Source organism: Neoarius graeffei, chromosome 14, assembly GCF_027579695.1.
Source record: "Neoarius graeffei isolate fNeoGra1 chromosome 14, fNeoGra1.pri, whole genome shotgun sequence".
In the NCBI taxonomy this organism is placed as follows: Eukaryota; Metazoa; Chordata; class Actinopteri; order Siluriformes; family Ariidae; genus Neoarius; species Neoarius graeffei.
In genome coordinates, this window is record NC_083582.1 from 5,045,256 (window position 1) to 5,072,159 (window position 26,904).

The 26,904-nt window shown below is 41.4% G+C and overlaps 3 protein-coding genes across 6 annotated transcripts in view; 2 read left to right on the forward strand and 1 right to left on the reverse strand.

Annotated features, from left to right (window-relative positions):
* Positions 1-2,404, forward strand: part of LOC132897907 (L-seryl-tRNA(Sec) kinase-like) — a 26,877-nt gene extending 24,473 nt beyond the window's left edge. The window contains exons 5-6 of one of the 3 annotated variants that reach the window (XM_060939176.1): positions 1,645-1,738; positions 1,845-2,404. In XM_060939176.1, coding sequence (XP_060795159.1) covers positions 1,645-1,738; positions 1,845-2,074 — 324 coding nt within the window. In that variant the 3' untranslated portion in view covers positions 2,075-2,404. The remainder of the gene's footprint in view (positions 1-1,644; positions 1,739-1,844) is intronic. The other 2 variants (XM_060939175.1, XM_060939177.1) reach the window with 2 other exon arrangements.
* LOC132897909 (zinc finger protein Pegasus-like) lies at positions 777-7,936 on the reverse strand. 2 transcript variants are annotated; one of them, XM_060939179.1, is made up of 4 exons: positions 7,680-7,936; positions 6,856-7,045; positions 6,558-6,725; positions 777-6,432 (listed from the first exon to the last, which is right to left on the reverse strand). In XM_060939179.1, exons 2-4 carry the CDS (start codon positions 7,031-7,033, stop codon positions 5,825-5,827), a joined length of 954 nt encoding a protein of 317 aa, XP_060795162.1. In that variant the 5' UTR covers positions 7,034-7,045; positions 7,680-7,936; the 3' UTR covers positions 777-5,824. The 2 variants fall into 2 exon arrangements, with proteins under 2 accessions (XP_060795162.1, XP_060795161.1); XM_060939178.1 differs by lacking the exon at positions 7,680-7,936 and adding an exon at positions 7,464-7,667.
* A 141-nt stretch (positions 7,937-8,077) lies between these two features.
* acadsb (acyl-CoA dehydrogenase short/branched chain) lies at positions 8,078-16,458 on the forward strand. The gene is made up of 11 exons (XM_060939174.1): positions 8,078-8,167; positions 9,051-9,177; positions 9,414-9,514; positions 9,606-9,812; positions 11,715-11,885; positions 11,982-12,107; positions 12,226-12,318; positions 12,396-12,485; positions 12,956-13,093; positions 14,237-14,336; positions 14,685-16,458. The coding sequence occupies exons 1-11, from the start codon at positions 8,135-8,137 to the stop codon at positions 14,759-14,761; spliced, it is 1,263 nt and encodes a 420-aa protein (XP_060795157.1). The 5' UTR covers positions 8,078-8,134; the 3' UTR covers positions 14,762-16,458.
* Positions 16,459-26,904: the final 10,446 nt, after the last annotated feature.

Here is a 26,904-nt window from a genome sequence, read left to right on the forward strand (position 1 = left end):
CCACTGTTCCACAATGACTCCTTTACATCGACCATGCTTTCCTCTACATCATTAAGAGCCAAGTTTGTTGAGGCTGGCGTTGTTAAACTTGGTCATCTTAAAAGAATCTCTCTGGAAATCCTTGGCAGAGTCACTAACATCAGGTCCTCCAGGATGCTGAGGAAGATAGTGGAGGTCTGGGAGTCCCTGACTGTACCGCTGAGGGTATACGCCCAAAACCGTACCCTAATTGACCAATAGCACGAGGCTCAAGACTACATTGTTCCTGCACTAATTGTCAGGCCTGCTGTTGAGGAGTGGCGAGAGGAGAGCGGGCTGCTTCTGTCCCTGAAAACACCAGCGCTGGGCAACTTCACCTCTTGCAGGAAGAAGCAGCTCTACCGCAGCTGCGTGGAAATACTGAACTTCTGCTCTCTGGCTGAAGTCAGGGAGTCGCGGCGGACTCAGGTTTTTACTTCAGACTGCACCCCTAAAGGCTCCTGGCGGATTTTATACAAGCCGCCTGTTGAAAAACGGACGGCTGACCTCCAGTGGAGGATGATCCATGGAGCGATAGCTACAAACAGACACAAGGCTCACCTGGATCCCAGCACTGGGGAGGGATGTCCCTTTTTGTAACTAACCTGAAACATTAGAACACTTAGTGTCTCTGTGTCGTCGCTTAGTGGGCCTGTTCAGGATACTGAAAGAGTGGGTGGAAAAGCTGGGGGAGAAATTTTCTGTTCCTTTGTTTATTTTTGGGCCAAAATATACAATCAAAAAAAGACAGACTCTGGTTTTAATTAACTTTTTATTTGGAAGTGCAAAAGTGGCAACATGGAAGACCAGGAAAAACCAGATGCAAGGCCAAGGTCGGACTGATGTGGTGCAGAGCTTGAAAGGGTTAATTACAGCTCGTCTCCGAGTAGAACTTGCTTTTTAAAAACTGACCAACAACCTGCACACTTTTTTTTTTTTTTTTAAATAGATTTGTGGGGAATTAGGCAGGTTTTATGTTCACTTGAAGGGGACGGCTCACTGGCTCTTAATTTTTAACTCCATCTCATTATCTGTAGCCACTTTATCCTGTCCTACAGGGTCGCAGGCGAGCTGGATCCTATCCCAGCTGACTACGGGCGAAAGGCGGGGTACACCCTGGACAAGTCGCCAGGTCATCACAGGGCTGACACATAGACACAGACAACCATTCACGCTCACATTCACACCTACGCTCAATTTAGAGTCACCAGTTAACCTAACCTGCATGTCTTTGGACTGTGGGGGAAACCGGAGCACCCGGAGGAAACCCACGCGGACACGGGGAGAACATGCAAACTCCGCACAGAAAGGCCCTCGCCGGCCACGGGGCTTGAACCCGGACCTTCTTGCTGTGAGGCGACAGCGCTAACCACTACACCACCGTGCCGCCTAATTTTTTACTTTTTAGTTTTTTTATTTTATTTTTTATTATGGTGTTTTGTGTGTGCATAACATTTTTCTTTTTTTAAAGAAAGATCCTTGTGTAATGGATTTGATGAGTTGTAGTAATGAATGTTTCCAAATGCACCTTCTATATTTTTATTAAGTTTTACTTTCAGTAGATAAGAACAAAACTAAAGATGTTTTTAAAAGTCAAAAGTCTCTCTCTCTCTGTCTCTCTCTCAGGAGGCAGACAGACAGCGCTGTGCCTGCAGTGTGGTTCATCAGGTGGATCAGGTGTGCAGGAGACTCGTGTCTCAGGCCATGGTGACAGCGAGAGGTGAGAACAGGACAGGAATCAACACCCTCTGACCAATCAGAGTCCAGCATTCCTCAGTATGGTGGATTATAATCAGTGTGTGATGATGCTGATGGTGTGTGTGTAGCACACAGGCAGAGTGGTGAGGAGCTGAAGGGGTTGGCGAGAGCTCTGGGGGAGGAGAAGAATCTCTTCCTGCAGGAGCTCAGAGCTCAGGTTCTCCAACAGCTGGGACAGGACGAGTGTGTGTGTGTGGAGCGTGTGGTCAACATCGCAACCGACACGTTTACACGCAGAACACGCGTGATGTTGGAGCGACACGGCGTGGACTCCACGTCCAGCTCCGAATCCGTGTAACAAACACAGAATGGGTTCATTTATAAAGAATAAAAATGAAGTTTCTCATTAAAGAGAAATGATTCATTCACAGCGTAAGAGATGTTTATAGTGCAGTCCCTGTGTCTCTGCTCGTTAAAGTAATGGCACCCCACTTCATTGATTTTTTTTTTTTTAAATAGTAATTACAATGAGACTAAAAATACCTCATTTAATTCACTTTTTTAATCAATTTAGTGATTTAAAATGAGATGAAAAATACTTAATTTACGTTTTTTTTTTTTCATTAATTACAATAAAAGCTGCAAGGAAGCCCTAATTGAATTCACTTGATTTAATAATGTTGATTGTTGCCTTCATTATGGCATTGACAGCATTATTATTTTCCAATATCAATAATTATTTTTTTAAAAAATGCAAAAGAGGGCAACCTTCTGCATTATTCTCAATTCTTTAATCTTCAAACTATTACTAATATTAATTATGAAAAAGTTCACTGTTGACAATTTGTTTTATTTAATTAAAATATATATATATATATATATATATATATATATATATATAAATAGATTAATATTTTTCTGATATCAAATTTAATTAGAAGACAGGATTGCAGCACACAGCTGTGAGTGTTAATCATAAAATCATACATGATTGTGTTTAATACATTTTTAATAATTCTAGCTTTTCATTTTGAGAGAAACGATATAATGTACATTCACTCATGTTTTGATCTGATGTTTTCACCAATTTCTTTGAATTCATATTGTACACAGAGCCCCCCACAATTATTGGCACCCCTTGTAAAGATTACTAAAAATGGTTAGAAAAAAATCCACCTTTTGGTGAAGTCGCTTCATCTCACACTGAAAAAATGATAAAAAATCCAACGTTTATTCGAAATAAATTTATTCAGAGAAAAACAAATCCCTCATTAAGAAATATAATTTCAACAAAAACACCTGTGCCACTATTATTGCCGCCCCCCCGCATGTAGTCCTCTGTACACCCCCTTTGTCAGTAAAGCAGCACTGAGTCTCTCCTCTAACATTTTATAAGGTTGGAGATCCAGAGCGGGGCATTGAGCCCATTCCTCTTTACACAATCTCTCCAGATCATCCAGGGTCTCGACCCTCTCTTGTGCTCTCTCCTCTTCAGCTCAGGGGACTGAGATGTTCAGGGCAGAAGCTCGATTCTGTGATTCTCAGCGAACCATTTTAGTGTTGATTTGGACATCGGATCATTGTCCTGCTGGAAGATCCAGTGACGACCGGGTTTTAGTTTCCTGACAGAGGAGCCAGATTCTGATTTAAAATGTCCTGGTGTTTCATGGAGTCCATGATGCTGTGGACCCTAACAAGGTTTCAGGGCCTTTGGAGGAAAAACAGCCCCAAAAACATCACAGAACCTCCTCCATATTTTACAGTTGGGATCGGGTTCTGTTCATTATAGCCGTCCTTCTGTTTACACCAAACCCATTGACAAAAAGCTCCATTTTTGTTCCATCAGACCAGAGAACACAGTTCCAGTCAAAGCTGTCGTAGCATTTTGCAAACTGAGTCTGATGGGGGTTTGGAGACTCGGAAACCCCAAGATTTTACTTTTTCTTGTAATTCACTAACCGTGACCCTTGAGAATTTTTTGCCTCTCTTACCCTCCTCACTGTCCGTGGGGTAAAATAAACTCAGCTCCTCTTCCAGCTGAGTGTGGAACAGGTCCAGTTGGTGTCCACTTTTTTATTTTTGCCCTAACAGTAGAAATTGACATTTTCAGGCGAGTAGCAATTTTGTATCCCCATTCCCTGACTGATGAAGATCAACACACTTCTCCCTCACTGGGTTTGTGTGTTTCTCATCTTTCCCATGTTGATGTTGAGGGAATTTGGCCTCTGTGTCGCCTCATATTTGTTCCCCAGTTAATCAGGGAGTCACAGATTACAGCTTGAAAGTTTCTACACACTCCAATCAACTCACACATGGACAATTTACACAGGAAACACACTTCAGGTACAGTGTGTTCATGATCATTTCCAGGGGGCCAATAATAGTGGCACATGTTTTTGCTGAAAATATATTCTTGATGGGAGGGGTTGTTTTTCTCTGAATAAATTTTTCAATTAAAGGTTGGGTTTTTTTTTTTCTTTTCAGTGTGAGATGAAGCGACTTCACCAAAAGATGGATTTTTTCCCCCAACCCTTTTTTACTAATCTTTACAAGGGTGCCAATAATTGTGGAGGGCACTGTAATTATTGATTTTTTTTTTGTATTTTTCATTCTGTGAATACATTTTGCTGTTGTAATTCTCCTTTCTGTTTTTTTATTTAGATATTAAAATCATGTCACTAGATAAATCAAACCACTTTTTTAATCAGTTTGTAAAATCCTAATAAAATTCATATCAGTGAACATTTTTTAAACACGAATTATTTTAAAACTATGAAAATATTACATCAACCCCATAACCTCACTGTCTTATCTCTCTCTCTGAAATAAAATAAGGAATTAAAATGAAACTGGGTTACAAGTACAATGTAAAAAAAAAAATTAAATTCATTAACATAACTTTTTTTTTAGAAATTTTCCAACAGATCAGAGAAACGTTAGTATAAACGCTAAATACTTTCAGTTTATAAAGTTAAGAAAGTTGACTTTATTTTCTTTATGATATAATTAATAATATAATTTCTGTGTTTGGTTTGAAGGCCATAAATACTAACGCCTGTCCTTGAAATCAATACTGTACATGGAAGAATAGAGGCTGAGTGGGCGTGGACTGGGATCATGCAGGACAGGTGGGAGGGGGGGAAAAAAACAGTTCTGTGTAATTCTCTCACCTTCAAAATATATATTACACATCAAAATTAGGGCAGCTATAAGTGGGCGTGGCTTTCAGACCACAGGAAAAAAATATGGGCGTGTAGTCATTACAATGGCATACTGTATATGACAGAGTGGGCGTGGCTTGACATTAGAAGAGTGTTGCAGTTACTTGCTAAATATAAATATTGGAATCGTTCTGAGTGGGTGTGGCTTTCAGAACACGGAAAAGAAAGTGGGCGTGGCCTTTAAATGTACTACATTTGATCACAAGAGCTGTTCTGAGTGGGCATGGCTTGAAAGCCATGGAAGAGAAAATGGGTGTGGCCTTTAAACGACACACTGCATATGGAAATAAGACAGGCTCTGAGTGGGTGTGACATGAGAACCCTCTCAGAGTGGGCACGGCTTTGAGACCATGGTTGCTTGAATGCTGTAGAAGAAATGTGGGGGTGTCCTTTTAATTAGACACTGTATAGGAAACGACACTAGCTGTAGCGGTTGAAACAATGTGGGCGTGTCCTTCAAGTGAACATAAAAGAAAAGGTGGGCGTGTCCTTTAATTTCCATCCTGTTTATGAAAGTCAGATGGTTCTTCATGGGCGTGGCATTAATCACACAGAAAATGTCACTGAAATGACACACTTGATGGAAATGATCTGGGTGGGTGTGGCTTTAATGCCATTGAACAGAAAGAGGGCGTGGCCTTTAAATTAGATTGTGTCTGAAAATGAAAGTGGCTGTGTCGCTTTAAGACACTGAAATGACGATGTATATGTAAACAAGATCAGCTCTGAGAGGGGGCGTGGACCGAAAACAACAGAAGAGAAAGTGGGCGTGTCTGTATATGAAAAAAACAGAGCGCGAGTACAATTAATGACCTCTGACCCCAACTTCCTCCCTGGATGAAAGCAGAAATACCGGTTTGGGAGATATAGATAAACGTGTGTGTGTGTTACTTGCGGTGTTGTCCCTGGGTGAAGTGACAGGCGAACTCGTACTTGTCGCTGCAGTGCACACCGCAGACGTTACACTGAAAAGGCTGGTCGTAACCATGGCAACCCATATGCACGGTGTAAAGCACATTGTCACCAAAATACGTCTGGCAATGCGGACAGAAATACAGTGTCTGGGTGTTAATCTGCGCCGGAAAAGATTCTGGACTCAAGAGCGCGTCCGCATTAGGGTCCTGAGAGGGCGGAGTCAGAGTGTGACCTTTGGCCTCCCTTTCGTAGCCCTCCAAAACCTGGTTGGGTGAACTGGGATGCAACTCATCGTCGCAGTCTTGTTCCTGATTGGCTGCTGGTTGAGAAAGAGGGAGGGATTTGTCCTCGGCGACGAACAACTGTTTCGGTTTGGTCCGCGTCGAGGCTGTGTTCATCAAGGGGCGGAGTTTGTGTCGACGGCGGCGATGGTGAGACAAGTTGCTCCGGTCGTTACAGCGGAATGGACACAGCTCGCACTTATAAGGTTTCTCACCCGTGTGTGAGCGCATGTGTGTCTCCAACTGTCGCTCATACGCTGAGGAGAACGGACAGAGCTGACAACGGTGAGGCTTCTCTCCTTCACACACACACAAAGTTTATTATTAAGAAAGTTTATTAAATTCAGAAAGAAAGAACATCAGTATACAATCAAGTCCAGAACTTGGGGATGAGAGGAGGAAAAATTTACACCCCGAGTCACACCTGTGTGTGTGCGCATGTGCTCGATGAGTCTGGCCTGCCCCTTGCTGGCGTAATTGCAGTAACGACACCGGAATTTTCCGTCGACTGTCCTCTCGAATCCGTCCGTGTCCAGACGCACCTCGATCGACGCTAAGTGATCCATCGCACTCTGTTCCGTCTCAGACACACCTGAAACACGAGACACACCACTCGCAGACATAGCACAACAAACTCCACCCATCAACAATCCTGACAAAACTACACTTCATGCATTTTAGGGGTGTGGCTTCAAAGGGAGCACTACATGTGACGCTCTCACCTGTCCGCAGATCCTCATCACTTTTCTCTCCATTCACAGAAGACGACAGCGTGTTCACGTGATGCGTCTGCTGATCGAGATACTCCTGAAAATCTCTCACAAAGTCCAGAGGCTCCGCCTTCAACTCGTTCATCGTCCAACCGGGACGCACCGCCGATTCCATACGTTCAATCCGCATCTACGCCAATCTCTGAGAAACACAGAGTTCCAACCGGTTCAGAGGAAAGTCAGAGACACTACCTTCTTGAACAACTGGGCGTGATTATGTAAATATTGGGAGGCCATATGCAAATGAGATTGTAGCCGCACAATGACGTCACTTCATTCCTTATAAGGAATACGTTGAATTTAAAAATACTTTTTTTTCTTAAATCATACTTATGTGTAGTTTTTTTTTCTGTTGATTAATGTTTACACTAATTTCTAAATATGCGGTAAAATTAATACATTCCCGCTTTTCTTTTCCCAAACATGGGTAGTTCATTCAGAATTAAGGAGAATTAAGTTGCGATTAAAATTAAAATTAAGTTGCGATTATTTCAAAATCATTAAAAATACGCTTTAGATTTATTTAAGAAAAATAAGTCTCAGTACATGGAGGCGCTTACTTGTGTTTCGTTGAGCAGGTGACTTAGCCGACAAAAATGAAAAATATAGTTTAAAAATCGAATTATAAAGTAAAAATAAAATTCAAAGAAACAACACGAAGTTACATTATTCTTAACAAAACTGGTTTAAACGATCCTCAAAGGAAAAAAAAAACCCCAAAATACACAATCACTGAAGCTAACACTGTAGCTAACCTGCTTTAACAGCTAACAAACCTGTTGTTGTTGTTGTTGTTGTTTTTTTCTTCCAACTGTTTTACGACAAACCCGCCTACTGCGTGATGATTGGTTAGAAATTTCATCCCACTAGCAGATTGGATAAAATACATGCACGTGCCATAGATTGTATCCAATCGTAACACAGAAGGCGGATTTCACACGACTACGGGTAGGGAAAGTCCTACTGTGGTGTAAACCTAAATTGTGTCCCTCATGAAAAAAAAACCAAGGGGGAAAAAAAACATAGTTCCCGATCTAAAAAGTAAAGATCCACGGATTGTTCGACTGAGTAAACAATTATGCTGTATTTTTTTTTGTCAATTCTGCTGTTAAAATATACAGTTTAAAGACGGCTATCTAAAAACATTCAAGAATGACACACGTGTTAATATTTCACACGAACATTTTAGACGCCGGACAAGAAGGACCCGTATGTAAACAAGTGCAACAAAATGGCGGTGCCCTTCTTTAGGTTCTTCGGAAAGGTGAATAAATGAATCGGAACGTCTTTTATTTAGGTTATAAAACTAAATATATCGCCGAGTGTGATTGTTTTTCATATATAAAAATGCTGATTATGTTACGTTTGGTTAAAGGCGTAATGTAAAATGTTAAATATATTTTCAGACTAATCGTGCTATATAATCTAACCTGGACCATAACATGTAACTTTAATCAAATTTATATTATTGCTATTTATTGTTCTTTCTTGTATGTAGGTTTGATAAAACTTAATAACCGTACGCTCAGCGAATTAGCATTTTTAGTTGGTTAGGAAAAGAGGCTGCTGTCGCACAGTGATGACGTAAAGCACTGCGCGGAGTCGTTTACTAAATACAGATTTTTAATTAAAAGTAATGATTTAATGCGATACTTCACACACAGTTTCAGATGTTGAGTAAAATGAAAATTATTTTAAGCATAACATATTTGTTATATAAATAAAATAAATACATAATAAGTAAAAATTATATACACAATTATACACACACAAGTGCAAGTTTTTTTCAACAGTGTTGATTTTTCCTTAACATACTTTGCATCAATAATAAGCAATAAAAAGAAAATCCTACAGACTGAGCCATCCATTTATTACGCTATTATCAAAGTCTTATCATTGTTTTGTTTTTTTTTAAAGAAAGTTTTATGTAATTTTTGCATGTTTTATCTGTCTTGTACATTGTATAGTTTCTATTTTATTTTTCACAACCAGTCCTCAGTTCTGTTTTCTGTAAACTGCTACAGTGTTCTGTGTAGTGTATCTGATTTAGCAGTGTGTGAGTGAGTGAGGTAGAATTTGGGGTACAGTGTGTGTAATTGTATAAACACATGTAGTTGTCATAAATGTGTTGTGGTTGATGGCTGTAGGTGAGCAGGCAGCTGACCCAGCCGTGGGCTTCGTGCCGGCCGCTTGCGCATCATGTCTCCTCTTCAACAGCTGGATTTCCTCCTTTACAGACGTACTCCGAGGAGGAGGCTATGATGAGGGACGCAGGTGATTAGGAATATAAACACACAAGCATTGCCTAAGCATTTTAGATGTGTGTAATATTTATTCAGAAGCTTTAGCTACAAGAGGAGACGGATATTAATGTGAAAATAATGCTTTTGATTATATTCATTTATTATAAAATATCAGCTTGTGCTTGGGGGGGTGTATATGTGTTTACATTTAGGCGTCTTTGTTGATTTTGAAGTATAACAGAGCATCCTGAATTTTGGTGTTAACAGTAAAGAAGTATGCTCAGGAGCGCATTGCTCCGTTTGTGTCTAAGATGGATGAAAACTCTGCGATGGAGCCGGAAGTGATCAGCTCTCTGTTTGAGCAGGGGGTCAGTGTGTGTGCTGCAGATCATCAGATATTACAGTACACACTGCAGGAACATGTTAGTGCTGATGTGTGTGTGTGTGTGTGTGTTGTAGTTGATGGGGATTGAGATAAGCACAAAATACGGTGGTACAGCCTCCTCCTTCTTCTCCTCCATCCTGGTGATCGAGGAGCTAGCGAAGGTGGACCCCTCCATATCGGTTCTGTGTGATATCCAGAACACGCTGATCAACACGCTGATGCTCAGACTGGGCACCGAGGAGCAGAAAGAGAAATATCTCCCTCGTCTCGTCTCCAACATGGTGAGAACACAGACAGACCAATCACACTGCAGCTAGAAATATTCTAAAACTGCACAAGAAAAAGTCACTCCTAAAAGACTGTAATGGATGCAGAGGCCACGCCTCCTTCACTGTAATAGATGCTCCTTCTCTGTGACTGACACACAGAAGCCACACCTTCTTCACTGAGAATGAGGCATGTGGAGGCCACGCCACCTTCACTGAGGCTGGCACACTGAGGCCACGCCTCCTTCACTGTGACTAAGGCACACAGAGGCCACGCCTCCTTCACTGTGACTGACGCACTGAGGCCACACCTTCTACACTGTGACTGGCACACTGAGGCCACGCCTCCTTCACTGTGACTGACGCACTGAAGCCATGCCTCCTTCACTGTGACTAAGGTACACAGAGGCCACGCCTCCTTCACTGTGACTGACGCACTGAGGCCACACCTCCTTCACTGAGACTGGCACACAGAGGCCACACCTTCACTGTGACTGGCACACTGAGGCCACGCCTCCTTCACTGTGACTGACGCACTAAAGCCACGCCTCCTTCACTGTGACTAAAGGCACGTAGAGGCCACGCCTCCTTCACTGTGACTAAGGCACGTAGAGGCCACGCCTCCTTCACTGTGACTAAGGCACACTGAGGCCACGCCTCCTTCACTGTGACTGATGCACTGAAGCCACGCCTCCTTCACTGTGACTAAAGGCACGTAGAGGCCACGCCTCCTTCACTGTGACTAAGGCACGTAGAGGCCACGTCTCCTTCACTGTGACTAAGGCACACTGAGGCCACGCCTCCTTCACTGTGACTAAGGCACACTGAAACCATGCCTCCTTCACTGTGACTAAGGCGCACTTGAAGCCACGCCTCCTTCACTGTGACTAGGGCACGTAGAGGCCACGTCTCCTTCACTGTGACTAAGGCACACTGAGGCCACGCCTCCTTCACTGTGACTAAGGCACACTGAAACCATGCCTCCTTCACTGTGACTAAGGCACACAGAGGCCACGCCTCCTTCACTGTGACTGACGCACTGAGGCCACACCTTCTACACTGTGACTGGCACACTGAGGCCACGCCTCCTTCACTGTGACTGACGCACTGAAGCCATGCCTCCTTCACTGTGACTAAGGTACACAGAGGCCACGCCTCCTTCACTGTGACTGACGCACTGAGGCCACACCTCCTTCACTGAGACTGGCACACAGAGGCCACACCTTCACTGTGACTGGCACACTGAGGCCACGCCTCCTTCACTGTGACTGACGCACTAAAGCCACGCCTCCTTCACTGTGACTAAAGGCACGTAGAGGCCACGCCTCCTTCACTGTGACTAAGGCATGTAGAGGCCACGCCTCCTTCACTGTGACTAAGGCACACTGAGGCCACGCCTCCTTCACTGTGACTGATGCACTGAAGCCATGCCTCCTTCACTGTGACTAAAGGCACGTAGAGGCCACGCCTCCTTCACTGTGACTAAGGCACGTAGAGGCCACGTCTCCTTCACTGTGACTAAGGCACACTGAGGCCATGCCTCCTTCACTGTGACTAAGGCACACTGAAACCATGCCTCCTTCACTGTGACTAAGGCGCACTTGAAGCCACGCCTCCTTCACTGTGACTAGGGCACGTAGAGGCCACGCCTCCTTCACTGAGACTGATGCACGCGGAGGCCATGCCTCATTGAATGAGACTGGGGCGTGTGGAGGCCATGCCTCCTTCACTGTGACTGGCACACTGAAGCCACGCCTCCTTCACTGAGACTGATGCACTGAAGCCACGCCTCCTTCACTGAGACTGATGCACTGAAGCCACGCCAAACAGGACTAGACACTAGTGTGTGTTTGTTCTCGTTCATTCAGTTTTGTTGATGCATGGGGGTTTTTTTGTTTTGGTTTGGTTTTTTTGCAGATTGGGAGTTTTTGTTTGTCTGAGGCCGGTTCTGGGAGCGACGCGTTCTCTCTGAAGACCCGAGCAGAGAAACGCGGAGATCAGTACGTCATTAACGGATCAAAGATGTGGATCAGCAACGCCGAGCACGCTGGAGTGTTTCTGGTCATGGCTAATGCAGATCCTTCAGCTGTGAGTCTCGCGCACACACACACACACACACACACACACACACACACACACAGACATTCGTTGATATATGTGTGTGTGTGTGTGTGTGTGTGACAGGGTCACAGAGGGATCACGTGCTTCATTGTGGATCGGGACACTGAGGGGCTTCATATCGGCAAGAAGGAGAACAAACTGGGACTGAGAGCCTCGTCTACCTGCGCACTCACGTTCGATAATGTCACGGTACACACTCGCACACGTTCTCAGGGTCCGTATGTGTTGGACCCGATGTTCCTGTGACCTCAGTGTTGAGTAGTATGTTAGTATGTTCTGTGTAAATGGTGTGTTTAACATGGTCCAGGTGTGTGAGAAGAACATCCTGGGTGAAGTGGGTCAGGGATATAAATACGCCATCGGGATGCTGAACGAAGGCAGGATCGGTATCGCAGCCCAGGTACGGCGGCTATATCGGCTCACACTCCGCTTTTTAAAGCCACTTCCTGTCTTCAGGTCATATGGGTGTGTTTTCAGATGCTGGGTTTAGCTCAGGGCTGCTTCGATCACACCGTTCCCTACACCAAGCAGAGGGTCCAGTTTGGAAAACCCATCTTTGACTTCCAGGTAACACACACACACACACACACACACACACACACACACACACAGAGTGTTGTTATCCAACTGAAAAATGAAATGAGTGTTTGAAGGATCACCTGCGTGTGGTTAAGCAAAAACTTTATGCAAAAGTGGAAATAGTCATGAAAAAAGAACGAAAGGAAGGAAAGAAGGTAGAACGATGCAACAAGTAAAAGATTTAAGAGAAAGAAAAGTGAAAAAGAAAGTACAAAGGCAGGAGGGAAAGAGAGATCTCAGAGAGCTGCAAATTTAAGAGAAAGAAAGAAAAAAGAAATGATCAGTCCTTGAGGGGAATTTTTAAAATTCTCTGTCTAAAGAGAAAAGGAAAAAGATCAAAGCGAGTAGAAGAGAGGAACAGGTGTGGTGTAGAGGTGTGTAACGAGTACAGAGTGTTAAACGAGATGTTGTGTGGTTGTGAGCGTGTTGTGGTGAACTTCCTGTTGTGTGATTTTCAGGCGATGCAGCATCAGATTTCTCACGTGGCCACTCAGCTGGAGGCGGCGAGGCTGCTGACCTATAACGCAGTGAGGCTGAAGGAGGCGGGGCGACCCTTCATTAAAGAGGCCTGCATGGCCAAGTACTTCTCCTCCGAGGTCACTGACTCACTCACTCACTCCCTTCACCTTCACCTTCATAATCATGTTCATTACAGCACGTCTGCTCCAGGCACCACTGCACTCGGTATCATAAATACTTTAATAACATAAACACATTTCGCTCCCTCTGAGCTTCATCACGACACCATCATCATCGTCATCATCACAGCACTGTGTTCAGCTCCATGTTCTGCTGCACTGTTACCAACATCAACAACACTCGGATAAAGATGTGTGACTGAGACACAGAGAGAGGAAGACTCTTTATTCAGAAGACCGACGTCAGACAGTGTGATTTTCAGCAGGGCTCTGGAAAGTGTAAAAATAAATAATAATATACATCATTAATAAAATACATTCAAATATCATCACAAAGTACACTTAAGTAAGCAGTTCGAAAGTCATTCTAATAAATAATATAATAAAAAACCAACGTGATGATGACAAAAAATAATAATGTCGATAAAATAAATATGAAAGAAAGAAAGGGGGAAGAAAAAGAAAAGAAACAAAGCCTAATTATTGACTGTGAAGGAACTCTTCATCGCTCTTGTAAATCTCTTTAATACTTGACGGCGACTTGAATGTGATCAGGTAAAGAGCTCCAGCTGTAGACACGAGGTTTGGGATCCGAACCAACCCCAGTTCGTGTTGGATGTAACTGTTCTCAGCATGTTCTTATTGCGCGTATTGTACTTGTGGAAATCTGTACCTTGTAGAGAAACTGGATGTATCTTCAGATAGTTTGTTCTCCATGTGGACACAGTGATGGAGTTCTCTTCACTGAGACCTGAGGTCTCTGAGTGCGTCAGTAGAGGAGGACCACGGTGAGGGAGAGAGAGATTGATAAATGGAGAGGGGGGAAGAGAGGGAAGGAAGGAGAAAGAAAGTGGGCTGGAGCAAGGTAAAGAAAAAGAGACCAAGAGCAATCACAAAAGGGAGCATTAGTGGGCATGGAGAAGGGGAAGAGAAAGAGGGAAAAGGTGAAGGAAAGAGAGAATGACAGGGAAAGAAAGAGGGGGGAACAGAGAGAGAGAAGAAAAGAACAAGGGAAACCAGGAAGGAAGGGGATAGACAGGGTGAAGAAATGTCGAGACAGACAGACGGATGGACGGAGTGATGGTGCCGTGTGGTTTGCAGGTGGCCACGTTAACCACGTCGAAGTGTATCGAGTGGATGGGAGGCGTCGGCTTCACCAAGGACTATCCTATAGAGAAATACTACAGAGACTGTAAGATAGGTGAGTGTGTACAACACACACACACACACAGGGAGCTACTGTTTACAGCCGCTGTAACATGTTATAACTACCACTAACTCGTTTCACTGAATTTCCACAACAGGAAACGTAACTAGAAACAGATAAAAATCATCATGTATTATTTACAAAGGGAATCACTGAACTGCTGTGGTACAATATCAGAGAATTAGACCACTTAGGGACGCGCCGTTCTCGGAAAATAATCAACTGCAGGATGGTAACCATAACTCCGCTTCATCACGCCACACCGATGCTGACTGTTGATTATTTTCCCAGAACAGCACGACACGGAGTGTTTTTATTACTGACGTGTGTGTTTTGTTGCAGGCACCATCTATGAGGGAACAACCAACATTCAGCTGAGCACAATCGCAAAGTATATCGGGCAGGAGTACGACTCCTGAACACACACACACACACACACACACACACACACACACACACACAGCCAGAGTGTCATATCAGGATTTTCATCCATCTGAAGACTCAACACTACTTGACCCTTGTATCTGAAGTTAAACATTTGACCTCATCCTACACAGTACTGTGCAAATGTCTTGGCCCCCTATTTTTTTCATACAAACTTTATAGATTTCTATTTTATGACTTCTACATTATCAAGTCAAAACATTACAAAAACATTTTAGAGTCCAAACATTCATTTTCCACCATAAAATTTAAAGCAGCATATTCCATGAGAGAGCACTTTTCAGATGAAAAAAGAAAACATAATGAAGGCTACTGGAAAATTTTTGGTGTAAAATGAAGTGAGTGTGACAGTCAAAGTGTGCAGAAGAACTGGGGCTGGTTCTGTAAGACGCTCAGTAAAACCTACAGCTCATTTCCGCATAAAACTGACCTCATTGTATTTTTTTAAAAGCAAAGGGAATTTCGTCTCACACCAAATGCTGACTTTGTTTCATTTATTATAGCTTAATGATACTGTTTATACAATATATATAATAATAATAATAATAATAATAATAATAATAAATTTTATTTAAAGCTCCTTTCAGGGTACTCAAGGACACTTAACAATAAAAGTGTAAAAATAAAATCAAGCAATTATAAACAATTAGAATTAATAAACAATAAGATGAATAAAACGAAGCAGGACAGGAATATATAACAAGTAAACTATCTCATTTAAACAAAACATAAAACAATAAAATAGCTGGACCATTCTGACACTAAAATAATAAAACCGATTAAAAAAAAGTATCTATTAAAAGGGAAAAGCAAGAGTAAAAAGGTGGGTTTTTAATTGTGCCTTAAAAGAAGAGAGAGAGGTACACTGCCGCAATGAGAGGGGGAGAGAATTCCAGAGTTTAGGCCCAGCTACACTAAAAGCCCTGTCACCCATGGAATGAAGACGAGTAGAGGGGGTGACAAGGAGGTGTGTGTCAGTGGAACCTAGGGTGCGTGTGGGCTGGTATGGGGAGAGGAGATGAGTGAGATAAGGGGGTGCTAGATTATGCTGTGGCTTAAAGACGAGTAGGAGGATTTTGAATTGAATGCGTAACTGAACAGGAAGCCAGTGGAGTTGGTGAAGGACAGGCGTGATGTGTTGCCATGGTCTGGTGTGGGTAAGAAGTCTTGCTGCAGAGTTCTGGATATGTTGTAATCTGTTTATTGATTTGGCTGGAAGACCAGTAAGGAGGGCATTGCAATAGTCCAGTCTTGAGGTTATGAAAGCATGGATGAGAGTTTCTGCAGTGGCAAGGGTGAGAGAAGATCGGAGTTTAGAGATGGTTTTCAGATGGAAAAATGCTGTTTTTGTGACCTGTTTTATGTGGGATTCAAAAAAAAGTGATGAGTCAATAATGACACCAAGATTCTTCACTTCAGATGAGGTGGTGGTAAAGTAGCCTGGGATGGAGAACTGAGAATGGTTTATCTTTTTAAGGAGGGTGGGAGTGGCAATGAGTATGGCTTCTGTCTTATCATGGTTGAGTTTAAGAAACTTACAAGTCATCCAATTGCTGATATCATGAAGGCAGGCAGCCAGGTCATATATATATATATATATATATATATATATATATATATACACACACACACACACACACACAGTGGTGCTTGAAAGTTTGTGAACCCTTTAGAATTTTCTATATTTCTGCATAAATATGACCTAAAACATCAACAGATTTTCACACAAGTCCTAAAAGTAGATAAAGAGAACCCAGTTAAACAAATGAGACAAAAATATTATACTTGGCCACTTATTTATTGAGGAAAATGATCCAATATTACATATCTGTGAGTGGCAAAAGTATGTGAACCTCTAGGATTAGCAGTTAATTTGAAGGTGAAATTAGAGTCAGGTGTTTTCAATCAGCGGGATGACAATCAGGTGTGAGTGGGCACCCTGTTTTATTTAAAGAACAGGGATCTATCAAAGTCTGATCTTCACAACACATGTTTGTGGAAGTGTATCATGGCACGAACAAAGGAGATTTCTGATGACCTCAGAAAAAGCATTGTTGATGCTCATCAGGCTGGAAAAGGTTATAAAACCATCTCTAAAGAGTTTGGAATCCACCAATCCACAGTCAGACAGATTGTGTACAAATGGAGGAAATTCAAGACCATTGTTACCCTCCCCAGGAGTGGTCGACCAACAAAGATCACTCCAAGAGCAAGGCATCTAATAGTCGCCGAGTTCATAAAGGACCCCAGGGTAACTTCTAAGCAACTGAAGGCCCCTCTCACATTGGCTAATGTTAATGTTCATGAGTCCACCATCAGGAGAACACTGAACAACAATGGTGTGCATGGCAGGGTTGCAAGGAGAAAGCCACTGCTCTCCAAAAAGAATATTGCTGCTCGTCTGCAGTTTGCTAAAGATCACGTGGACAATCCAGAAGGCTATTGGAAAAATGTTTTGTGGATGGATGAGACGAAAATAGAATATTTGGTTTAAATGAGAAGTGTTATGTTTGGAGAAAGGAAAACACTGCATTCCAGCATAAGAACCTTATCCCATCTGTGAAACATGGTGGTGGTAGTATCACGGTTTGGACTTGTTTTGCTGCATCTGGTCCAGGACGACTTGCCATCGTTGATGGAACAATGAATTCTGAATTATACCAGCAAATTCTCAAGGAAAATGTCAGGACATCTGTCCATGAACTGAATCTCAAGAGAAGGTGGGTCATGCAGCAAGACAACAACCCTAAGCACACAAGTCGTTCTACCAAAGAATGGTTAAAGAAGAATAAAGTTAATGTTTTGGAATGGCCAAGTCAAAGCCCTGATCTTAATCCATTCGAAATGTTGTGGAAGGACCTGAAGCGAGCAGTTCATGTGAGGAAACCCACCACCATCCCAGAGTTGAAGCTGTTCTGTACGGAGGAACGGGCTAAAATTCCTCCAAGCCGGTGTGCAGGACTGATCAACAGTTACCGCAAACGTTTAGTTGCAGTTATTGCTGCACAAGGGGGTCACACCAGATACTGAAAGCAAAGGCTCACATACTTTTGCCACTCACAGATATGCAATATTGGATCATTTTCTTCAATAAATAAATGACCAAGTACAATATTTTTTGTCTCATTTGTTTAACTGGGTTCTCTTTATCTACTTTTAGGACTCGTGTGAAAATCTGATGATGTTTTAGGTCATATTTATGCAGAAATATAGAAAATTCTAAAGGGTTCACAAACTTTCAAGCACCACATATATAATATTATTATTTTTAAACGTTGAAACATTTAATTTCATTATTTTTAAGTCATTTTTGGTTGACAGCATTTCTTTATATGTGCCTAAGACTTTTGCACAGGACTGTGTATGTGTCTATATATATATACACACATACATACATTGTTCAGTTTCATATATATATATATATATATATATATATATATATATATATATATGAAACTGAACAATAATAATACAAAAAGAAATGAACTTTATTATTAAGCAGTTATTGGATGATGATGATTTGCTGACACCAAAGGCAGACACTAACAAATCACGATATTTTGTGAAAACGGAGTTCAATAATTTTAATCATTCAAATTATTAGTTATTCTTTTGAAATACTGATTATAAGGTTTGTGCGATGAGTCAAACAGTAACAAAGAAATTGAGCTGTGTTGACAAAAGTGCGGAGTGACTGCGGATGAGCAGACGGTTATTTGCCGTTCACGCAGCCAATCAAACCGGCGTAAAAAATAATTTGAATGATAAACACATTTATTTGCATTTCCTAAGGAGTTATTATTAAAAAAAAAACCTCCTCACATGATTATCGCACCTATCTGAGACAGTTCCACTTAAAATGAATAAATGTTTGTCTAGAAGTAAGTTGAATAATGGAATATAATATAATTTAACTATAATTTCATCCTGTATTTGCATATGTGGAAGATGTCTTTATTTCTTATTTATAAAAAAAAAAAAACTTTGTTCTAAGGCTCATTAAATACTGAATTGTTTGTGTGTCTAATGAGTGTGTCTTTTTTTAAAATGAAATGGCTCATTTTTTATTTTCTTATTTCAATTTTGTCCATTTCTATCTTTCTTGTTGGGTTTTAACCAGGTTTCTATGGCAACGAATAAATTGGAATAGAAAAATGTTACAATTATCTACTTTTTTTAGTTTAAAGCAACATTTCAGTCTCAATGAAAACGAACACTGTTTGTTTATTAATATTTTAGCTCGTAAATAGCTAAATGGTCACCATGGTGACTTATAGCTACCAGTTTAGCTTTGAGATCAAAAGAGTGATTTCTATAGAGCTGTAATACAGCTGTGAGCTGCTTTTTTTTGTTGTTGTTGTCCAGCTGTAATGTTCTGTTACTGACTCAGAAAACAAGACATATTTATAACGATGAAGCCGAACCCATGTTCGAACTCATTGATGATGAGCTGATTAACTCTAAATGAATGTCAGTGGCTTTGGAACAGAGTTTATAGATTCACTGCAGTAATAACAGATTTATTATGACTCCTGTACCGTCATATCACATGTTGTGAATTTCTGAGAATAAATAAACCTTCCTGAAATACTTGTAATTTGTCCATTGGTGGTTCTGCACATGTAGATGAAGGCTAAACTGTGAAATTATTTGTAGTTTTCATTTCTTCTTTTAAATAAATATGCATTCAGAGGCGATGGAAATGTGTTCCACCATCATAACATCTGATACAGTGTCTTGCAAAAGTATTCATCCCCCTTGGTGTTTGTCCTGTTTTGTCGCATTACACACTGGAATTAAAATGGATTTTTGGAGGATTAGCACCATTTGATTTACACAACACGCCGACCACTTTAAAGGTGCACATTGTTTTATTGTGACACAAACAATAATTAAAATTAAAAAAAAACAGAAATCTGGAGTGTGCATAAGTATTCACCCCCCTCAAAGTCAATCCTTTGTAGAGCCACCTTTTGCTACAATTACAGCTGCAAGTCTCTTGGGGTGTGTCTCTATTAGCTTAGCACATCTAGCCACTGGGATTTTTGCCCATTCCTCAAGGCAAAACTGCTCCAACTCCTTCAAGTTAGATGGGTTGAGTTGGTGTACAGCAATCTTCAAGTTATGCCACAGATTCTAAATTGGATTGAGTTCTGGGCTTTGACTCGGCCATTCCAAGACATTTAAATGTTTCCCTGTAAACAACTCCAGTGTAGCTTTAGCAGGATGTTTAGGGTCATTGTCCTGCTGGAACGTGAACCTTCATCCCAGTCTCAAACCTCTGGCTGACTCAAACAGGTTTTCCTCCAGAATTGCCCTGTATTTAGTGCCATCCATCTTTCCTTCAGTCCTGACCAGCTTTCCTGTCTCTGCAGATGAAAAACATCCCCACAGCATGATGCTGCCACCACCATGCTTCACTGTAGGAATGGTGTTCTCAGGGTGTTGGGTTTGTGCCACACATGGCATTTCCCATGATGGCCAAAAAGTTCAATTTTAGTCTCATTTGACCAGAGAATCTTCTTCCATGTGTTTGGGGAGTCTGCCACATGCTGTTGGGCAAACTCCAAACGTGATTTCATAAGCAATTACCTTTTCCTGCCACTCTCCCATTAAGCCCCGCCCACTCTGTGGAGTGTACAGCTTAAAGTGGTCCTATGGACAGATACTCCCATCTCCGCTGTGGATCTTTGCAGCTCCTTCAGTGTTCTCTTTGGTGTCTTTGTTGCATCTCTGATTAATGCTCTCCTTGCCCGGTCTGTGAGTTTTGGTGGGCGGGGCACACAACTTTCTCTCGTGAAGCAAAGCAAAGAAATGATGAACCGAGATGTCAGTTCTGATGCAGGGGATTGAGGGGGAAATGTGAGAAAATGTTTAATTTTAATTCATCATGAACAATATAGAGCGAATTAAATTTTATTTGTATTTTATTTGCCATTTTTTAAAGTTATGTATTTATGATTTGTTTGTTTGTTTGACAGTTTGACATTTTCCCATTTATAAAATTTACAAGTGCACTAATAATCACTTTTAGAGAATTTAGATAACAAAAAATATCCTAAAACCATTAAAAGTAGCCAATAATGAAGGTCACAATTCTTAAAAAATTTAAAACAAAATTTAATTATTTTTTAATAGTCTTCCTTTATTTGCATGCAGTTAGTAAATTTCCAGCTTTTGTAAATATGTGTTTAAAAGTTTAATTGTAATAAAGTATTATTTTACAGGTTGTAACTCAACGCTGATGTTAATCAATATGGCGGATCCCTTCAGAGTCGGTTAGCGGTTAATGCTAAATATCATTCCAGTGTTCTTTTAGTCAGACTGAGTCCTGGTTTTAGTAATTCAACAACATTTGTGAGTGAAATGTTTATAGTTCTGATGGTTTTGTCGAGTTTTTACTGTCATTCTGTGTTTTATATTGTTTCTATAAAAAGCATAAAGTGCTCTGTTCTATGAACTACTCTTACTACGAGGTAAGAAAATGTGTCTCTGTGCACACACACACACACACACACACAGTACCAGTGAAAAGTTTGGACACACCTTCTAATTCAATATTTTTTCTTTATTTTTATGAATTGACAATACTGTATGGATTACTATCGGTGTGGAATAATGCTGTTTTATTATTTGTATTTTTATTATTTACTATTTACTGTTTGATCTCAAACGCATTAAGAAGGGAAGAAACTCATCCACTAATTACCTTTTGACGAGGCAGACCTGTTAATTGAAAAGCCTTCCAGGTGACTCCCTCATGAAGCTGGTGAAGATGATGCTAATAGTGTACAAAGCGTCATCAAGGTAAACGCTGGATACTTTGAAGAATCTTAAATATCAAACATATTTTTTTCACACTTTTTGTTTGCCACATAATTCCATATACTGGCCACTTTATTAGAAACACCTTGCTAGTACCATGTTGGACCCCCTTTTGCCTTCAGAACCACCTTAATTCTTTGTGGCATAGATTCAACAAGGTGCTGGAAGCATTCCTCAGAAATTTTGGTCCATATTGACATAATAGCATCACACAGTTACTGCAGCTTTGTCGGCTGTACATCCATGATGCGAATCTCCCATTCCACCACATCCCAACAGTGTTCTATTGGATTAAGATCTGGTGACTGTGGAGGCCATTTGGTTCAGTGAACTCATTTTCATATTCAAGAAACCGGTTTGAGATGATTTGAGCTTTGTGACATGGCGTTTTATCCTGCTGGAAGTAGCCATCAGAAGATGGGTACACCGTGGTCATAAAGGAATGGATGTGGTCAGCAACAATACTCAGGTAGGCTGTGGTGATCAAATGATGCTCAGTTGGTACTAAGGGGCCCAAAGTGTGCCAAGAAAATATCCCCCACACCATTACACCACCATCAGCAGCCTGAAACGTTAATACAAGGCAGGATGGATCTATGCTTTCATGTTGTTTACGCCAAATTCTGACCCTACCATCCGAATGGCACCGTAGAAATCGAGAGGGGAGTAAAACATTCTAATGACTGATCTGATACAGTTACAGTGGTGCTTGAAAGTTTGTGAACCCTTCAGAATTTTCTATATTTCTGCATAAATATGACCTAAAACATCATCAGATTTTCACACAAGTCCTAAAAGTAGATAAAGAGAACCCAGTTACACAAATGAGACAAAAATATTATACTTGGTCACTTATTTATTGAGGAAAATGATCCAATATTACATATTTGTGAGTGGCAAAAGTATGTGAACCTTTGCTTTCAGTATCTGGTGTGACCCCCTTGTGCAGCAGTAACTGCAACTAAACATTTCCAGTAACTGTTGATCAGTCCTGCACACCGGCTTGGAGGAATTTTAGCCCATTCGTCCATACAGAACAGCTTCAACTCTGGGATGTTGGTGGGTTTCCTCACATGAACTGTTCACTTCAGGTCCTTCCACAGCATTTCCATTGGATTAAGGTCAGGACTTTGACTTGGTCATTCCAAAACATTAACTTTATTCTTCTTTAACCATTCTTTGGTAGAACGACTTGTGTGCTTAGGGTCGTTGTCTTGCTGTATGACCCGCCTTCTCTTGAGAAGGCGACAGATGTCCTGACATTTTCCTTTTGAATTCGCTGGTATAATTCAGAATTCATTGTTCCATCAATGATGGCAAGCCATCCTGGCTCAGATGCAGCAAAACAGGCCCAAACCATGATACTACCACCATCATGTTTCACAGATGGGATCAGGTTCTTATGCTGGAATGCAGTGGTTTCCTTTCTCCAAACATAACGCTTCTCATTTAAATCAAAAAGTTCTATTCTGGTCTCAACCGTCCACAAAACATTTTTCCCGTAGCCTTCTGGCTTGTCCACGTGATCTTTAGCAAACTGCAGACGAGCAGCAATGTTCTTTTTGGAGAGCAGTGGCTTTCTCCTTGCAACCCTGCCATGAACACCATTGTTGTTCAGTGTTCTCCTGATGGTGGACTCATGAACATTAACATTAGCCAATGTGAGAGAGGCCTTCAGTTGCTTAGAAGTTACCCTGGGGTCCTTTGTGACCTCGCCGACTATTACACGCCTTGCTCTTGGAGTGATCTTTGTTGGTCGACCACTCCTGGGGAGGGTAACAATGGTCTTGAATTTCCTCCATTTGTACACAATCTGTCTGACTGTGGATTGGTGGAGTCCAAACTCTTTAGAGATGCTTTTGTAACCTTTTCCAGCCTGATGAGCATCAACAACGCTTTTTCTGAGGTCCTCAGAAATCTCCTTCATTCATGCCATGATACACTTCCAAAAACATGTGTTGTGAAGATCAGACTTTGATAGATCCCTGTTCTTTAAATAAAACAGGGTGCCCACTCACACCTGATTGTCATCCCATTGATTGAAAACACCTGACTCTAATTTCACCTTCAAATTAACTGCTAATCCTAGAAGTTCACATACTTTTGCCACTCACAGATATGTAATATTGGCTCATTTTCCTCAGTAAATAAGTGACCACGTATAATATTTGTGTCTCATTTGTTTAACTGGGTTCTCTTTATCTACTTTTAGGACTTGTGTGAAAATCTGATGATGTTTTAGTTCATATTTATGCAGAAATATAGAAAATTCTAAAGGGTTCACAAACTTTCAAGCACCACTGTATATTGTTATCTCACGGGTTGCTTAAATTGTCTGGTGGAAAGTCTGGTGCATGGGACAGTAAGTAAATTACTTCAGTGAGTGAGAGGGGTGCAGGGACCAGTAGTTCCCTAAGGTAGATCGGCACAAGATTATGCAAAACTTTGAAAGTAAGAAATAAGACTTTAAATGTAATCCAGGACAGAACTAGTAGCCAGTGTAGCTGAGAGAGGATGTGGGTGATGTGAGCAGAGTGTTTAGTATGAGTTAGAACTTGTTAGGTTTTGATTTGTTTGTACTAAAGGAGGTTGAATTAATAAAGTATGATCTAGGAATATAGACTTCTGCCGCCTAAGAGATTCTGCCTCACAGATCGATCCAGGAGCAAACAGTCACTGACACAGACACGTCACTGCTTGATGAAGCATTACATCACTGGTTTAGCCTACACTACTTTATGAAAGAAGAGAGACATCATGTACCATTACATTACCCATCAGGATCATAGTCTTATGAAAAGTAGAAAGACATTACTGGTCAAAATAACCTTTATTAAGCACAGAGCAGAATGTGTGAGAGAAGACAAATCTCAAGTATTTGACTAACCAAGGAGTCACGTGACGTTCATGGCGGTGCAGTCGTAAATTTGTCGAGCTCTACTTACCACTCGTTACTTTTACGTTTTCTGGAAGCAAATTATGCTGAACTACGTTAAAACCTCTAAAACTTCAGCACCACACACTACTGATGCTACCAAAGAAGCCGAACAGTCTCCACTGAAGAAGAGATTCAGAGAATCATCAACTAGCATCTCGAGAGCAGATCTTGAAAGCGCCATCTTAGCTGGAGTGAAGCAAGCCCTAGCCGAACAGATAGCAGAGCTAAACACCATCGTTACTGCTGCAGTCAAAGCTGCTTTAGATGATGTTCTCCTTCCACAAATATCCAACCTAAGACTTGAATTGAAGACCACCACAGATACTATGACAACAGCAACAGGCCAAATTGAACAACTAGGGAAAACGGTTAAACGTCTTCAGTCAAGGTGTGATTCTACACAGGCAGCGGCTAGACATGATAGAGACCAGGTCACTGCTATGAGGCTGAAAATCGACGAATTGCACATCAAAATGGCTGACATGGAAGGCCGAAGCAGAAGATCCAATTTACGTTTAGTTGGCCTGAGCGAAGGAGTGGAAGGTGAGAACTGCATCGCATTCTTAAAGGCAAACCTGCCTATATGGATCCCTGCTGTTGTGGGACGAGACATCAGGATAGAACAAGCCCATCGCTTGTACTCTGACAAGTCCAGTAATGCTAGCCGCCCACGCACAATCATATTTAAACTGCTAGATTACACCGACAGACAAGCCATCCTAAGCGGTGCAAGAGCAGTGCATCCGATTAAACATGGTATGGACACTCTATGTTTCTTTCCGGACTTCAGGCGCAGACACCACCAAGAAACGAAAGGCCTTTGCTGAAGCCAGAAAGCAGATAGAGGCATACGGGATCCAGACGTTTCTCCTGTTCCCTGCTACACTGAAGATCACTCACCGTGGCAGGCAAATTCTGTGTCGATCACCGGCTGAAGCAGAGCAGTTCCTCATGGCTAACAACCTTACCCCCAGGGAGGCCGTTGGCTCTACACCGGAGGGAGAAAGAGAGGCTTTGGGGGTCGACCGAATACCCGAAGTGGATGGCGAGGTCTCTGCATAACTCCAGATGGATACCTACGCTTACTGCAAGTACTGATTGAAGAAGCCGTCTTGTGTAGCTAACTCTAATGAATCCATAGCTCTTTTGCGTTGGTGACATGATTTTGATAGCAGAGCTCTCTGGCTTCCTGTAACGTTAGCATATGTTTTTGTGTTGCGTGCATTAACATTCTCATAATTTGAAAGGTATTGATGGACTTCTAGGTTGGTTAATGCAGTAGTTTGCTGCATGAATTTCTTTAAACCTTTACTCTGATCAAAGAGCTAGCAATATTTTGCTCTACTTTTCATTTATTCATGTCACTGTAATGAGTGGGGTGGGTATGGGGTTGCATCGCTGGGAAGAACCACGACTCTGAAATTGTCTTTTTTTTTGCTAGCCAAAGGGGCTTTTCTGATGAACTCCTTGTGACTTGTAAAGTATTTGTATATAGTTAAGATTGCAGTTATTTGTATAGTTTCGCTGGCAGCTGTTAACTTTTCTCTTGTCTGGGTATGGAATTTGACTCATAGGGCGATTGTTAAGAAATATTGTTTCTCAATCCTGCATCTCTTCTACCTAAGTAACCATGTCTAGTCTAAACTTTATATCCTGGAATATGTGTGGCCTTAATACACCTGTAAAGCGAACCCGTTGCTTAGAGTTTCTGAACCGCAAAGCGATATCCATAGCATTTGTGCAAGAAACTCACTTGAAAGAGGAGGATGTAAATCGCTTCCAAAACAAGAACTATAAGTTATTAGCACACTCCTGTGCTTCTAATAAATCCAAAGGCGTACTGATATTGGCTAAGAGGTCTTTACGTTTAACCGTTAACTTAGTGCAGGGGTGCCAGGGTGAAATTGGTCAGGGGGCCAGATTGTTTTCAAGTGGGACCTCGGGGGGCCGCATTACCGGCGTGACAAGACCAAACATTAAACAAATAGACATACTATTTGATATCATTTATGAATATAAATATTATTTATAAATGTTTGTTTTTTTAAATAATAAAAAAAACAACAAAATGGACAAGGACACATAAAAACACAACTAAACTGTAAATTACTTTGATCAGATTTATTGACAACTTGCACATAAAACCATGTCAATACACAGGCCTAATTAGGCCAATTAAAAAAGATGGCCCTAAGTAGCCCTAAAGAAGTCAAAAGATGTGCCAAGGTTAAGTACTCCACCAACAGGCCAAGTGACTAAATATTCACTAGAACTTAATAATAAAAAGACATAAATAACAGATGGTACATTAACTTAAACAACTCCCACAAACTCCCACTCCCACAAACATACCCT

What these genes read in the sequence shown, in the direction of transcription:
- LOC132897909 (XM_060939179.1), bottom strand. Translation starts at nt 7,033, where the DNA reads ATGCGGATTGAACGTATGGAATCGGCGGTGCGTCCCGGTTGGACGATG. An exon ending in TGATGAGGATCTGCGGACAG is followed by an intron (nt 6,726 to 6,855) that starts GTGAGAGCGTCA and finishes CTCGTGTTTCAG; the next exon opens with GTGTGTCTGAGACGGAACAG. An exon ending in GCACATGCGCACACACACAG is followed by an intron (nt 6,433 to 6,557) that starts GTGTGACTCGGG and finishes GTGTGTGTGAAG; the next exon opens with GAGAGAAGCCTCACCGTTGT.
- acadsb (XM_060939174.1), top strand. Translation starts at nt 8,135, where the DNA reads ATGGCGGTGCCCTTCTTTAGGTTCTTCGGAAAG. An exon ending in CTCGTCTCGTCTCCAACATG is followed by an intron (nt 9,813 to 11,714) that starts GTGAGAACACAG and finishes GTTTTTTTGCAG; the next exon opens with ATTGGGAGTTTTTGTTTGTC. An exon ending in AACCCATCTTTGACTTCCAG is followed by an intron (nt 12,486 to 12,955) that starts GTAACACACACA and finishes TGTGATTTTCAG; the next exon opens with GCGATGCAGCATCAGATTTC.